At 44.3% G+C, this 15,908-nt stretch overlaps 1 protein-coding gene across 8 annotated transcripts in view; it reads right to left on the bottom strand.

Annotated features, from left to right (window-relative positions):
* DIS3L2 (DIS3 like 3'-5' exoribonuclease 2) overlaps nt 1–15,908 on the bottom strand; it is a 285,705-nt gene that overhangs the window by 230,689 nt on the left and 39,108 nt on the right. For all 8 annotated transcript variants that reach the window (XM_073359152.1, XM_073359149.1, XM_073359151.1 and 5 more), the window contains 2 exons: nt 14,459–14,512; nt 9,829–9,930 (listed from right to left, as the gene is read on the bottom strand). In XM_073359152.1, coding sequence (XP_073215253.1) covers nt 9,829–9,930; nt 14,459–14,512 — 156 coding nt within the window. The remainder of the gene's footprint in view (nt 1–9,828; nt 9,931–14,458; nt 14,513–15,908) is intronic.

Here is a 15,908-nt window from a genome sequence, read left to right as displayed (position 1 = left end):
CCCTTCCCAGCTCTGACACCACAGAGCCTTACCTGTGGCCCTGGTCCCATTCCATGATTCCAATCATTTTACTGAAATTTAACTAACCAATCCTAACATATTGTAACATGATTATGTAACCAATTATATCCCACCACCTTAATTAGTTTACACCCAGCAAAATTAATTGTACAGCAGACAGAAACAATCACAGAACCAGATAGAGATTATACAGACAAACAATAGGGAAATGGGGATGACAGTGATAGAACAACAAAGAAATGAGGATTTCACATCCCAGCTATTGATAAGTGAGTTCTTGCCAGACAGGATGCTATCAAACTGTTTCCTTTTACATCTTCTAGGCACTTCCCTTTCTCTGGAGGCGATAGGCATTATCAGGACAGGATTGTATTCCTAACAGCCCAATAGCACTTTATTTCAATGTGACTACTTTGCAATGTGAGGATCTGACCGTTTGCTTCCCAGCTTATGGCTGCCTCTGCTGCTTAGCCAAAGATCTTAGCCTAAGCACAGGGCCTCAGACTGTCATAGTAAGAGAAGGCCCTTACACCGGCAGACAGGGATTTTGATTCTCTCTTTCTTTTATACCTCTATAACTAGCTAAGTGATAAGAATACACCTAAATTCTTAGAGTATAGGCCTTTACAGACAGGCCTGAATATCTATATCCTAACAAGCAGAGGCAGGGGTGCAAGTAGAAATCATTTATTGCCGGTACACTGCACTCATGGGGGGGAAGAAGCACATGACCTCCCCATGTGACACCTCCCTGCCCTGCCCCCAGCCCGTGGCCCCCGTGCTCTCCCCATGCCCTCCCCCCATGATCCTCATCCATCCCACATTACGGGTGGGGGGAGGGCCCTCTCCTCCTCCTGAGCTGGAGACTTCTGCTGCACAGACCCCAGACAGGAGGACTCAGGAGATGCAGCTGTGTGGAAGGGCTGGGGGCCGGGCTGAGGGTGATACAGCCAGCATGGGGCCACCCGGCAGCCCCATGTTCTGTTCCTCTCCTTGCTGAGGTTCCCGGGATAGCCCCGAAACGCAGTGCTCTCCCGGGAGCCACAGTGGGGAAAGGAGCAGAACGTAGGGCCGCTGGGCAGCGCCACGCCAGCCCTCAGCTGCTGTACCCCCCCAGCCCTGTCCTCTGGTGGGGCTGCTGTACAGACCCCAGGCAGAAGGACTCAGGAGACGCAGCTGTGTGGAAGGGCTGGGGATGGGCTATTCCTCTCTTTCTGGTACGCCATACCAGCTATAGATATCTTACTGGTATGGCGTGCCGGACCGTACCACCATACTTGCACCACTGAGCAGAGGTCACACAGGAGAAACTGGGATGTCCTTGGCTTTTCCAGGAGAGATGCTCTAAAGGTAGATAAATACACAACAGGGATCATTCTACTGAAAATCTTCATCGGGAACATCAAACTGCTCTAGATCCAAAGAGGGGATATTTCTGCTTCTCCCCTTTTTAAATATCTAGGGGGAACGGTTGTTCAAGGGGCAAGATCACAGCAATCAGACACAAAGCCTACTAACGTGCACCATCAATACATGTCTCCGAAGCACAGTAGGCATTCCCTGTTGTGACTTTGTGACTTTGTGACTGTTGTGACTTTGGCTCATTCACTTCCAACTACCTTTTATTAAAAAACATGTCTAAAAGCAACATCTGGGGGAAGAGGAAAGTTAATGCAACATTTCCTTCTATGAAAAACAGCTTTTATTTACCCCAGGTAAATATCCCTCCAGCTATTACCACTAAATAAGCAGCCAATGTAAAAATTTAAGTGCAGCCCACAGCAACAATAAATTGGACTGTCTCTGTAGCCTCCATCAACCTTTTATAGTTATAACTCTACTCATATGGATACCTTCCTGGCTTCTTAGATTTTTTACTCTATACTTTGGCAGCATGAGTTATGTTAGGTTATTTTTAAGATGCACAATCATCCATTTCTTTAGCTCTGGCCTCTCCTAAACTCATTCCATAATAAAGAAGAGCTCCAGAGAACTTCAGTGATCACTACACTCCCATTCTCAAAACAGCATTATTCGGATAGCCATGTGATACTGTTATTCCTAAAACATTATCAGGGCTAACAAAAGAAAATCTTGATTTGGATGAATGAGAAGCAAATAAAAAATGTTTGCTAAAGCATGTCCAAAGTTAACAATCCCATCTAGAGGTTTGACTAACACTACATATGTTTACGTCAACAGCTGTGTGTGGTAGCTGTCCAGGATATACCATTATGTTTATACTGTGCATGACAATGCTTCTTGACGTCTGTTTGAATTTAATTTTTCCTTCCCTTTAGATGTTGCCAAATATGTCAACAATAGTCACTGTTGGGCAAAGTGAATTTTTGTCAACATCTACTAGAGTTTAAAGTGTTTAAAGAGAGTTTTAAGTGTTTACCTCGGACACATGGCCCTAAAAGGAGCAGGTCCTGACTCCATCCATCTAAGACTACCCACAGCCTTATATTACATCTTACCTCTCAGAGTTCCTTGAGGAGCACAGAGTTTCCTAGGCTAGAAAGGGTTTCAGTTTTTAGTGCTTGGGCCACTTCAGTGCCAGAATGCTGGAATACCTCCCCTCCTGTCAGACAAACAACCCCATGCTACCCACAAAGCAGTCATTCTCAACCTTTGGTCCATGGAGCTCTTTCTACAAGACCATTAGGATAGACTCATAAGAGTGCAGGAAATATTGGACCACCCCCTCTCCAGTCCTCCATGAGAGGTAATGATCATGGTAAACGGGTCTCATTTTGAAAGGCTTACTGAATTTCGATACTGCTTGGGCTGTTTGTTTGTTTTAAATGCTTATGTGCTGAGCACACTCAGATATCTCCTACATATGGTAGCCAATAATATGCATACATAAAATCTATCCCTCCCAGCACTCTTGACTGAGCATAATGGGGCAACTCGGTGACAGTAATAAGTCCTATACTAGATACTGTTTTCAAAATACAGTAGAACCTCAGAGTTACAAACACCTGGGGAACAGAGGTTGGTTGTAACTCTGAAACGTTTGTAATGCTGAACAAATCATGGTTGTTCTTTCAAACATTTACAACTGAACAATGACTGAACACAGCTTTGAAACTTTACAATGCAGATGAAAAATGCTGCTTTCCCTTTATTTTTGTAGTATTTTACATTGAACACAGTACTGTATTGACTTTTGGTTTTTGTCTCTGCTGCTGCCTGATTGTGTACTGCCAGTTCCAAATGAGGTGTGTGGCTGACTGGTCACTTCATAACTCTGGTGTTCTACTGTAAGGCCCTAAAATGTTACCGATACAGACAGACAAGTGAGTGAGGTAATATCTTTTATTACCTCACCAACCTTCTCTCGCTAATATCCTGGGACTGACACGGCTCCTACTGCACGGCATACAACAATAGAGAGAGCAATTCATGGCAGAGTCGTCACGCAACACTCTACATGATAAGCTACTATTCTGTAAGCACTATGAATTGGGCCAAGAACTCAAGCCCCAAATAATAACAAGTGATTAATGTGTTATTTTCTACCAGCAAAATAAGTCTCCCATGAAAAAGCAACATGTAAGTCTGAATTAAACAAATACTATAAAATGATAGAGGATGAAGTGGAAAGACTACACAACAATTAAGGATGAGGTAGAAGAGCAGGTTGCCAGGGAAGATTAAATGAAGTGTGTCCCTTCCTATACTATTACCCTGCTTTCCTCTTTTCAATGGATTAGAGAAATATTGTTATAATAATTACATGAACATTTTGCACCATTCAGGTTATTCTACTACAAGCTGTATAATTATACAGGATTTGAATTCCGAGGATGGATGTAAGCATGGTTATACGCTAAGTATCTGAAGAAATATGGTCTGAGAGTCAAATTACTTTCTTTTCAAGAGCCAAATCATTTGAAAGTTACCATAGTTCCTTAAGGAATGCATCCGATGAAGTGAGCTGTAGCTCTCGAAAGCTTCTGCTCAAACAAATTTGTTAAGTCTCTAAGGTGCCACAAGTCCTCCTTTTCTTTTTGCAGATACAGACTAACACAGCTGCTACTCTGAAACCCATAGTTCCTTAGTTATATTATACTTGAAGCCACCAGGCAAAAAAAGGATGTGTAAAGAACCTCTGAAATATAGCATCAACACAGCCACTGCAACTCCCTTACCTCTGTTTTGGCAGGAGGCTCTTCAGAAATGTAAGCTAATAATCTTCTGGGCCTAAAGGTCAATTTCCCATTTTCATGGTGCAAGGTCAAACTTGTTGACTTTAGAGCACAACTGATAATAAGAAAAGACATACAAGATCAGGAAAGGAAGGAGGCTGCCCCTGAGAATAGGAACTCACATGGTGAAGACAGAGCCAGAAGTAGCTCTAGGACCACACAAAGCTCTCACAGAGGATATAAATGTGTCCAAAACTCCTCTCAGTCTGCTTAAGACCAGGCAGAGTGAGCAGCTCACCAAATGCTACCCAACGTGTACGTTGGGCGGGAAGGAATTTGAGGAATCCAAGCCCCCAGAATCTCCCCATTCCCACCATGCAGCCAGAAAGTGGAAGGATGGGGAAAGAAGAAAAGAAGTATTTCCTTCCGAACTGCCAAGGAGCTATTTCATAAAGCATGGTCACACATCTTTAGAATCTCAGCTCCTTACCCCGACACTACTCTATTATGTTTTCACCATGACAACTCAATCTCACGCTATCACATCACAACTATTTGGGGCTCTGCTCTCAACACAGTTTCAAGGTTGAAGACCCAAGCCATTAACATCGTCAGCTCTTCAGGCAAATATACTAATTTACAAGACCAAAACCCTTTGTTATGCAAGCTATATCCCACACTCCCCCGCAATTCATTTAGTCCCCCTAACCTGCACTGGAGTTCTGAGTGCTCCAAACCTAGCATTTAGGATGTGGCAGCATAGTAGGACCCAGCACAGAGGATCATCATTAAGGTGGGAAATCTGAGGTAGGGAACCACCTGCTTTGGGAAAAGCAAGTTCTCACTCCCAGGACTGTGACCAGGCTTTTCTGGAATGCAGAAGGCACAAATGTATCAGATTGCTGTCCTAACAACCAAATCCCTTGTGATATAAAGGATACCAACAGAACAAGTCTTCAGACAGTCAAGCACACAAGTGAGTTGGAAGTAGTAAAAAATAAAAACCATTAACATGCAAAAGGTCTGTCAGATGCAGCAGAAATGCAGAGAACAGCAACAGGACATTTACACCATCCTTATTGGCCTGGATAAAACATTTGGCACAGTCAGCAGACCTGGGCTTTGGCAATTATTATGTAAGTCTGGCTGTCCAGAAAAATTCATCAACATTCTGAGGCTATTTCACGATGGAATGATTGGCCAAATCGGCATAGAATATGTTCAGTTTGACCCATTTCCTATTACTAATGGTATTAAGGAGGGCTGAATAATTGGTCCACTCTTGTTTAATCTCTTCTATGCAAAAATGCTCAGTGTAGCTACAAGAGACCTGAATGCCGGTACCAGGAGGTTCCCAATCCTCTGGAAAATTATTTAATCTGAACAGGCTGCGATCATCCATGAACGTCTTTGAAGCAATGGTTCATAAACTGAGGTATGCTCTAGGGGCACATATTCTAAAAGATATAAAATCGATTACAGACAGATTTGCAGAAAGGTATGGGCTGACAATCAACCTGAAAAAAGACAAAGGTCATGTATTAACCTATGTAGGAAAACCCTACATAAAAGTAAAAGTCACCATCAGAAACACACAGCGAAATGATGCTACAGATGTCTGCTATCTTAGTAGTATACTGTGGAATGATATCACTGTAGACAAGGAGTTGACAAGTCATATCAACAAAGCTAGTTCATCATTTGGCAGACTATCAGGCAGAGTCTGGCAGAATTGAGCTTGAAACCAAGTCTGTAAAATAACTGTGCTCTTCAACTTGCTGAATGAGTGAAAGATCTGGACACACCACAGCCGTCACATTAAGCTTCTAGATAAGTTCCACTTATGACACCTGTGTGCCATACTCCACATCACATGGCAGGATAAAGTTACCAATGAGGTTCTGGAATGGAGTCACTCTACAGGGCTTGAAGTCAGGCTTATCACATCACAGTTATGCTGGGCTGGTCAGTTGTTAAGGATGGATGACACCAGAATGTCAAGGCAGTTGCTGTGTGGTGAACTGAAAGTGGATAACTGCATACAAGGCGGCCAGAAGAAACACTTCAAGGCCACACCAATGCATAACTCAAAACACTGCAACGTTGACGCTGGTAGCCGGGAGTCGTCAGCAAGAGGTAGCTCACGCTGGCAAGCAGCCAGCAATAATGGGGTTACCCAGTTCAGGATTAACTGGCAAGCAGTAGGCAACAATGGGGTTACCAAGTTCAAGATTAACTGGCAAGCAGTAGGCCATAATGGGGTTACCCGGTTCAAGATTAACCGCAGTATAGATCTTAATGTACGGAGGTTGAGTCGTAAATAGCAGCATACTCAGCAGACACAGACTTTAACCCCTTCCTCCTCATTGCGGTACCTGTGCACTTCATGAGGAAAGGGCTGCCACTCGCACATCAGGCTTTTTAGCCTTAACCGTACACACAAGAGGTAAAATTGGCGTCAGCGTCATCTTCGATCACGAAGGACAATAACAAGTCAAGTTTATAATTACTTGGCAAAATTAACCGTAATAAATCCCAACACAGTCCTGTGGCACCGTTCCCAAAGAACTAATGAAAACAAATTTTCATAGCAACGAACTCCAAGAAACTAGGGAGCTGGGATGCCCCCACTGACTAAGTTGCTGATGGCAAGAAACAGACTGGGACATAGTGCAGCACAGGGGCGGATTTAGAGTTAGTGGGGCCCTGTGCACAGCTTCATTTTCAGGGCCCTTCCCTCGGGACCTAGCCAAGAAAAAGAAAGCCAGACTCCTGTCCACCCCAGACACGATTCCAGACCAGGGCGCGGGCCATGGGGCAGCAGCCAGGACCACAGGTGTGGGAACTAGGGGTGCGGGCAGGGCTGCCAACAGAATTGCCGGGCTCCTGGGCAAGGTGAGGGACCAGCTGTGGGCTAGCCTCCCACAGCCAGCCCTTCAGCGCTGCCCGGGCCATGCCACCTGGGGCTCCAGCGGCAATTTAAAGGGCCCAGGGTTCCAGCCGCTGCCAAGGGCCCTGGGCCCTTTTAAATCTCCAGGGAATCTGCCCCTTCCCCCATCCCCATCGGCAGCCCTGGGTGTGGGAGGTGCTGCAGCACCCCCACGTTTTATGCGGGACTCTGCTGCCGCCCCGCACCACTTATGTTAAAACATATTGTTAGGAGCACAGAACCACCCAGGCTCCTGGGGAGACAGGGAGGGGCCCAGGTCTGAGCCCAGCCACAGGGGCTGCAGAGCAACCATGGGGGCTAAGGGGGATGGCAGCCACCTGCTTTCCAAGGACCCAGCAGCCAGGGGAGGCGAGCAGAGATCAGCGCACGGAGGCAGCGGGGTGCTCAGGTAGCCACTGACGGAGCCGTGCCCCCGGCCCTCACCTTCAGGTGGGTGTTCAGCCCATGTGGGTCTCTGGCCGCTTCTCCGGGCCGGCCAGAGTGGGGCCGCCATGGCGCCTGAAGCTGTCCTCGGCCATGAAGATCTTGGTGTTTCCTTCTCCAGCCCCATGGAAGCTCTGCTCTGGGACACCCGGGGTCCCAGCTCCCACCCCACGCCCCAGGACTCTGTGGGCTCCGCTGCCACCCCGCTAGCTGGCCTGGAGAAGCAGGCAGAGACCTGCATGGGCTGAACACCCACCTGAGGGTGGCGGGGGGGCAGGGAGGGGAGGCACAGCTCCATCAGCGGCCACCTGAGCACCCCGCTGACTCCATGCGCTGATCTCTCTTTGCCTCCCCTGGCTGCTGGGTCCTTGCAACGCAGGCAGCTGCGATTCCCCCTTAGCCACCGCAGTCACGCTGCAGCCCCCATGGCCGGGCTCGGACACCTCCCTGTCTCCCCAGGAGCCCGGGCGGTTCTGTGCTCCTAACAGTATATTTTAACATAAGTGGTACAGGGCGGCAGCGGAGTCCCGCATAAAATGTAGGGGTGCTGCAGCACTCCCTGTACCCCTAGTTCCCACGCCTATATTTTGGGGCCCCTGTCATTGGGGGCCCCGGGCCACAAGTATGTTTTGAGGTAAATCCGCTCCTAGTGCATCACCTGCATGGCTTAACACACTCCTGTAGGTTCTGAGTACTTAATTTAGCAATGTTGAATTCACTGTGGAAGAATCAGACTCTTGTACTATGAAGATCTAAAGCCTTCTGGGTTATCCGCTTGCAGCCTGACCCGCACTTCTTGCCACTTTTACCACTTTCAGTGTTTTGCATGCAGTGGGAAGAATCCTTCTTCTTTAAACTTGCTGACAGGTTTACATGCATTTAGTGATCCAACCACTACAGGAGTGAACCTGGCTCTGCTGAACGCAGCTTTTCTCTCCTTTAAATGGCTACTGAATAAAGCTTGCCTCACCCTAATAATTGTTTGATTTTCAAAGGAGTTAAGTCATCCATAAGAGCAAACAGCTCTTCCACATTTATATAGGCACAGGAATATATTTGCAGCATGTTAGTTCCTATTTAATACTATGACAGTATAATCACCCTTTGTGTAATGTAATTTCGCCAACACATTGTGCAATAAGCACACGAGTCTTTTGTTCAGAGTCCTTTTACAATGATCTCGAAAGCAGAGTTAAATGTTCCATGCTGTCATTCTCCCTCTGCAAGAGGGGACAGGTTCAGCAAATAGCCAATGGAAGGTCTGGTAAATGGAAATCTAAAACTTTCCCCCACAAGTCTGCTTCAAACAAACACTGGGCACGAAGGTGGCTAAAGAGCAAGCCAGGAGCACTAACCTGACAGGACTTTCACCTCACTGAACAGGCAGGGTTATTACTTTTGTCCTAGGTAGGACTCATCAATTAAAGAGAGAGTGCAATCTTCACATCCCTGAAAGGAATTCAAAATCCAGATATTTAGGTCTGGAGAAGAATTTGCAGCACTTCTGTCGTGTTCAGACTTAAGCACATAGCCACACGTGCTAGCTTCACCTTAGTCTCCCAACAAATGGAGACCTACAGTAAGGATTTCCCTGTGCAAAGCTGCCAACAGATTTACTAGCAACAAATAAAATAATCCAGCCATTTGATATGACATCCTGGGCATTGATGGGTGGAAGGAAAAAAAAAAAAAAAGAAAATACTCTTAAAAGGAGTGAACTTCTACAGGAGATGGAAACAGAAGTGATAAATATGCTTGCATTGTTCAAGTTATTTCACATGTTCTTCATTTGTGCAAGACCTGAATGGTCATGAGATTCAGAGTTGGGACAAGGCAGGTACTCCAAGCCTCGGGCCCCACAAACTTCTGGGTGCTATCGGTTAATTAAGAATTGCAAATAGTATGCTTTAAATATACACACACTGTCAACTGCGCTCAAACAGCCAATCAAAACTATTCAATGCCATAAACATGAAGCCAACTAAAAATGCCATCTGTCCCATCCATATTCTGGGTTAGGGTGGTGGACAAAATACAAACCTCCTGAGGTAGTGGCAGATAGGGTCTTCACACCAAAGGGGTGTGGCCTAGTGTTTTAGGCATAGCTTTTAAATGATAAACTTTTAATCTACTAAAATATTAGTCACAATTTAGCTACGAGATTTGTGGACAGTTCTCTATTAGTATATGGTAATACACCATACATGAATAAGATCAGTGGAGATCATTATAATCGGCTCTTTTTATGCAAGCCATAGAAATGAACATGGGACTGACCTTCCATTGCTCCTTGGGAAGCAGTTTCACCACCACAATGTCACCATTTAGGGCTCTGTTGCGAGCAACCACCCCATCAATAAAGATATCACGAATCCCATCCTATGGAAAGGGGAAAAAAATATGAAATATCAAAGCACAAAATACTAAGCTATATTTACTGCAGAAGTTTAAAAATACTCTAGCGACAAAAAACGACAGCGCACACACCCTGGGGAGATGGAGATACATATTTAAACGTTACATAACACAGCAACAAGTCTGTTGTAACTGCAGCCAGCCACAGTCTGTTCTGCCCCCTGCCGTCCACAACCCCACCTTCTAAAAGAGATGACCTTGATTTCTGTAGCCCCACCCCATATAGCCGTCGCAGCTACTCCACACAGCAGGGTTAGCTTCTAGGACACACTTGACACTCAGCTCACAATCTAGATTTGGTTTGGGAGGGGGTTGCCCACCTGGGGTCAAGGAGGATCAGGTTTAATCGCAGAGGTTCGTAGGTTTTTTAGGGAGTTGAGGTTTCATTTTCACACCTCTTTTGGTCAAGTTAATCTACTGCTTTCATTTTCACTCCCTTGTACTTCGGCAAGCTGATAATTGCATGTGGCTGGTTGCAGAACACCATGAGCCTGTAAAACCCTAGAAGCATTTAGTATTAACCTGTGTATTAAGACATGTTCTCCTATTGTGGAGCCTTATCCCCTTTTCTTGGCTTTAAGGCATAAGATGATTGTGGGTTTCTTTAGGTGATAACTTTTTTTTCAAGAACACAACAAAAAGCCAATCTTAAGGGAACTAAAATCTTAACCACACTGGGGTTTTATTGCAGTTCCTCAAATACATGCTCACAATTCTCTAGTACCGGATAAGAGCTCATCTGCAGCATTACCATTATATGCAGTCTTCAGGAAAAACAGTAAGCATATCTAATAAGGCCTCAGATTTTTCAGGGTACCAACACGTAAGTATTCTGTTTTGCCTAGATAGCAAAATAACAGAGGTAAGACACTGCTGTCCTGTGGAACCGAGGCCATCCTCCAACGGAGCAAATTACTCTTAGAAAGAAAAGCAGCAGCAGCCCAACAGCTGTGTCAAAGCTGCCTCCCATGACAAGATGCAGAAAAATTGCAAAGCCTGTTGGACCAACATAATTCATATTGGAAACTTTTCTTTTCCAAAGGCCAGATTTTTGCACATGGCCCTACCTCTCTTCTCCCATCCCCACCCCGCCCCAAGCGAGATCCACCACGTATACAAAAAGGACAATTCAAAGCCTCGTTTTAAGAAAAATGCCCTTTTTTTATAACCTAGCTGTACAATTCCATGGTAATGCTGGCTTGTTCCAGGGCAGAAGGAAGTTGGGATGTGGGTTAATTTGTTTGCGCCATGTATTTTTTTGCAAAAAAAAAAAATTAAAAGTAGTTTCTCCATCTGCCAACAGCAGCTCTGGAAGTGCTACGCCAGCCCATTGAAACTATGCTGCTAGACTAAGCAAGAAGGGATTTTCTTTTTCTGATTTGCAGCCAATAGCTCTCATTTTAAACAATTTATTCCTATATACAGATTTTTAACACCAGTTATTTCAATGCCTGCTAGAGCAGCGGTAATTAAAAACTGGCGCACACTACCATAAAGCTTTTTAAAGTAACATGTCATAAAAATGCAGCAATGTTTACTTAGTGCTTCAGAACTGTGGTCTATAGAGTTAACTCACACGCTCCCAAGTGTCTGGGATTTTTTCGTTTCCTTCCCCCCACACCAATTCCTCACACTCCAAACCATCACCTTTTTGCATTACTAATGTAATTACAATGGGCTTGAATGGCAACACAGTACTGGGGTAACTTGCAAGGCCTACACTTCTACCGAGGTGTTTACGCTGTATTTGTTGCAGTAGCATCAGAGCACATTACAGCTTGTAAGAGGATCAGATTCTCTGCACTCATCTCCCATTCGACAAGATGTTTTATTACTATATAGCCTTCACCGAACAACAGTAGCAGCCTTCTACATTTCTGTTTGACAGCAGGGAGATTTGTGGTCATTCTAATCTCTTCCGGAAACAAGTTCTACAGTCATGGGCCAGCTGCCAAGAAAGCTCCGTCTCTCATGTTCAAGTGTCTCGCTCTCCAAGATGACAATTCCACCATTCAAAAGATCACAGGTACTGAAAGCAGTCAAGATTGCAGCACGCGAGGCAGTGTTCGAATAGCTTGGGTCCATCCCATGGAAGTCTTTGATGATAACGCTTTTACCTTGACTCGCCATTCAACAGTAAGCCAGCGTACAGCGCAACAGTCTGGACCAACATGCTCGTAGGGACTTGTGACATTAAAGTGACCTGCTGCTGCACTTGAACCAAAATAAGCATAAGGCTGGTATAATAAAGCCCAGAGGTGACAAATGCAAGGGGTCACTGTAGCCATGTCCGATCTGACAGAATGGGGTGCAATGCCCAGACTAGCTGCAGAGGGAGATGAAGACTTTTCACAGCTGTAGCTATTTCAGTATCTGGCAACAATGGGGAATCTAGCAGGATGCTAAGACTGCAAGCCATTCTTCTATACTTGATGGAGGGTTATGCTAATGGCGAGTTCCCCAAATGTAACCCTCTCCTTACATTGACTACTTCCACCTGGCCCAGATATATCATCCTCCAGGGGCTGACTCTTCTGATCACTGGGCAATGGTGCTGTTTGCATGATTTAACCCAGGAAGAAAAGAGAGTGATGGCAGAAATGTAACCCTTAACTAACATCCCAGTGCCTATGTATTCCAGAACACAAAACTGTGAGTGATCTGCTTCATCATGAGGTAATAGCTAAGCACTCGGGGGAGTAAGGATAGAGCTCTTTGCTTGTGTACACAGTTGGACTTAATGACAGGTTTCAGAGTAGCAGCCGTGTTAGTCTGTATTCGCAAAAAGAAAGAGAGTACTTGTGGCACCTTAGAGATTAACCAATTTATTTGAGCATAAATTGGTTAGTCTCTAAGGTGCCAGTTGGACTTAATGTTTAGCTAGTGTTTTGTGGTTTAATAGGATAGGTTTAACAGTCTACACTTACCTCATTCATAAGAACATAAGAATGGCCATACTTGGTCAGACCAAAGGTCCATCTAGCCCAGTATCCTGTCTACCGACAGTGGCCAATGCCAGGTGCCCCAGAGGGAGTGAACCTAACAGGTAATGATCAGGTGATCTCTCTCCTGTCATCCATCTCCACCCTCTGACAAACAGAGGCTAGGGACATCATTCCTTAACCATCCTGGCTAATAACCAATAATGGACTTAAGCCTCCATGAATTTATCCAGTTCTCTTTTAAACCCTGTTATAGTCCTAGCCTTCACAACCTCCTCAGGCAAGGAGTTCCACAGGTTGACTGTGCGCTGTCAAGAGAGCAAGCAGAGAGGAGTACAGAACATTACCCATTTTCACACCAGGACTGTCAGTGCCAGTTTCAGGAAGCCCTGGAGACCGCTATTATGAGTTTCCTCCCCAGCGACTCTCAAGAATCTTCCCCTTTGCACCAGCACAAATAATACAAGTCTTCCTCTATGGAAAGAGGCTTAAAGATCATTTTCTATGACTGACCGACCACAGAAGCTAACACAAATCTCTGGACTTTCAATCCTGACTCCAAAAGAATTATGCCCCAAAAGTAGGAGCAATATTAAACACAACCAACAACTCAGTGTCTGAGCAAGGCCCTTTTTCTCCTATACCTCAAAACAAAACCTAATTTCAATATGAAACACACTGTCACATTAGGACATGAAGCCAACTAAACTTTGATCAAGTCACTACAAAACAACTGTCCTCACCTACACCAGCAGAAAGGTAACCTTGCCTAAAGGAGGCCCTTCAAATCACAAGAGTCCTTCCATTGAATGAATAACCGATGTAAAGAAATGGCCCCCTGAGACAGCAGTGAACCTCAAGCCAAGCTAAACACCAGTGGTTTTCAACCTGTGATCCACGAAACCTCATGGGTCCGCAGATTATGTCTAAGGGGTCAGGGAAAAGTTGTCATTACCACAGAACAGTGGTTTACAACCGTTGGTTCCCCAGACCCCTGAGGATCCCCAGACCATGTCTAAGATTTCCAAAGGGTTCTATTTAAAAATTTTTAGGGGGTCCACAAATGAAAAAAGCTTGAATCCCACTGCTATACACAGCTTGCGCAAAAGAGGGTACATTAAAAGGAACCATGCATGGTACTTTTGGACCAACTTTATAAATTAGCTCATGCAGCGGATCGAAAATGGAGAGCATATTTGTTCAGGAAAGATTAATTTAAATCAATGGAAAAATCTATACATCCTCTGTAGCCATAGACCAAGGGTTTACAATTACACTAACTAGTGGTCCTCAAACCTGGGCTCAGCTGGTGTCTTTGGATTAGAAACAAGTGTCCCCACTTTCATCAGAAGTTTAAAGACATTCAGTAGCACTTTGCAGTGTTAAAAACAGTTTTTTTTCACACTATGTACATACCTTAATGTTTATTTTAATGTATCCTAACTGGTACATCTTGTTACACAAATCAAAGTGACATTTCGTACCCAGTACAACTACTATCTTCATACACATTCATTTAAGAACTACAAAGAATTATAAATTATACTTACTGGAGATGGAATGAAGGCTTCATGGTATTTCTTAGGATTTATTCTCAAGGGTCCCTTAATTAAAAAAAAAAAAAAAATCAAGATTACGTCTGGAACATTAGTTTTATGTAGTATTAGTTAAATTGGATGACTATGAATAACATATTTACTTTGAAACATGATAGATATATCTGAATTTCCATTGCAAATCTTAAATTTTGAGATTAGTACCTGTGTGTTGGAACCATTTAAATCCAAAACTAAGTATATACGTCAACCTAGACGCAACCCCTTCCTCCACTCTCCACCTGCCAAACAGCTAGAAGTCGGGGTCTCAGATTCTGTCACACATTACACCACAAACCAGAGTACTCCAAAAAAAGGTTTTGCAGAATTAGACATTGACATCAATTTTTATTGAGCACTGAAACTACATTCTTCTTCTATTTTTCCTAATTTTAAGATTCCCAGGATATCTCAATTGCAGTGAAAATTCACAGTTCTCAGTTACATAAGGTTTTCCAAAATGACATGGGAATGTTACACTAAACGTGGTTACTTTGTATCTGTTTGCATCAAGAATCTTTATTGTTTGTATTGCAGCAATGCCTAGGAGTCAGTCATGGACCAGGGCCCCATTGTGCCAGGCACTATATAAACACCGAAGAGGATGAACCCTGGCCCAAATCCAAGTTACCTGCTAAAGCACGGCAAGTTGTACTAAAACCATGGACTCTGCAATATAAATGCACAAAAACAAAAATTCTGCTTAGGGTGAACGACAAATACTCCGATAGCCTGCATGCTTAGCTTCAATGGAATTCATTTACGAAAATATTGGGAAGGGAAGAGAGGCCAGGGGTGAAGACTGACTCAACAGTATATGCTCCTCAAGCAAAACTTGTTATGAGTTAAGTAAACAAGTAGTGAGTTCAGGTCAGACAATCAGCATTTCCCTGTTTTCCAGTTTTGTGCTGCAACCTAGATCAAATCCATTTGGAGTGTTTTTAAATATAGATGCATCAAATGTTACTCATTCCGATAGCTGATACGCTAGTGTGCCACCTTTTCCCATCTGCTGTTACACATCCCCCAACAAAACCACATAAATGATGGTTCAATGAGTTCCTCATAAAGTCCTTTGCTGCTGCTGCTGCTGCTCTTTAAGCAGCCAAGAAACCAGGCCCTCTTTCTTCCTTAGCACCCACCTCGTTCTCAACAGCTACAACGCTTGTTCAGAAAGAAAAACAAATATAACAGAACAGCCCCTGGTTTTGATTATGATGATGTTTTTTGCTCTGTTTTTTGGGGGGTGAGATTGGTTTTGCTTTAAAAAGTTATATCATATATTTTGGGGAGACAGCTTTGGGGATGGATAGGGCAGGAAGGAGAAAGGTTTCTTCCAGCACTGGCTCCCGCCAGAGGGCCAGAACCTTATTGGACTCCAGCTGCACTTTTGGACTGTCCACGA

Source organism: Lepidochelys kempii, chromosome 9 (genome assembly GCF_965140265.1).
Source record: "Lepidochelys kempii isolate rLepKem1 chromosome 9, rLepKem1.hap2, whole genome shotgun sequence".
In the NCBI taxonomy this organism is placed as follows: domain Eukaryota; kingdom Metazoa; phylum Chordata; order Testudines; family Cheloniidae; genus Lepidochelys; species Lepidochelys kempii.
This window is presented reverse-complemented; position numbering and strand designations above follow the sequence as displayed.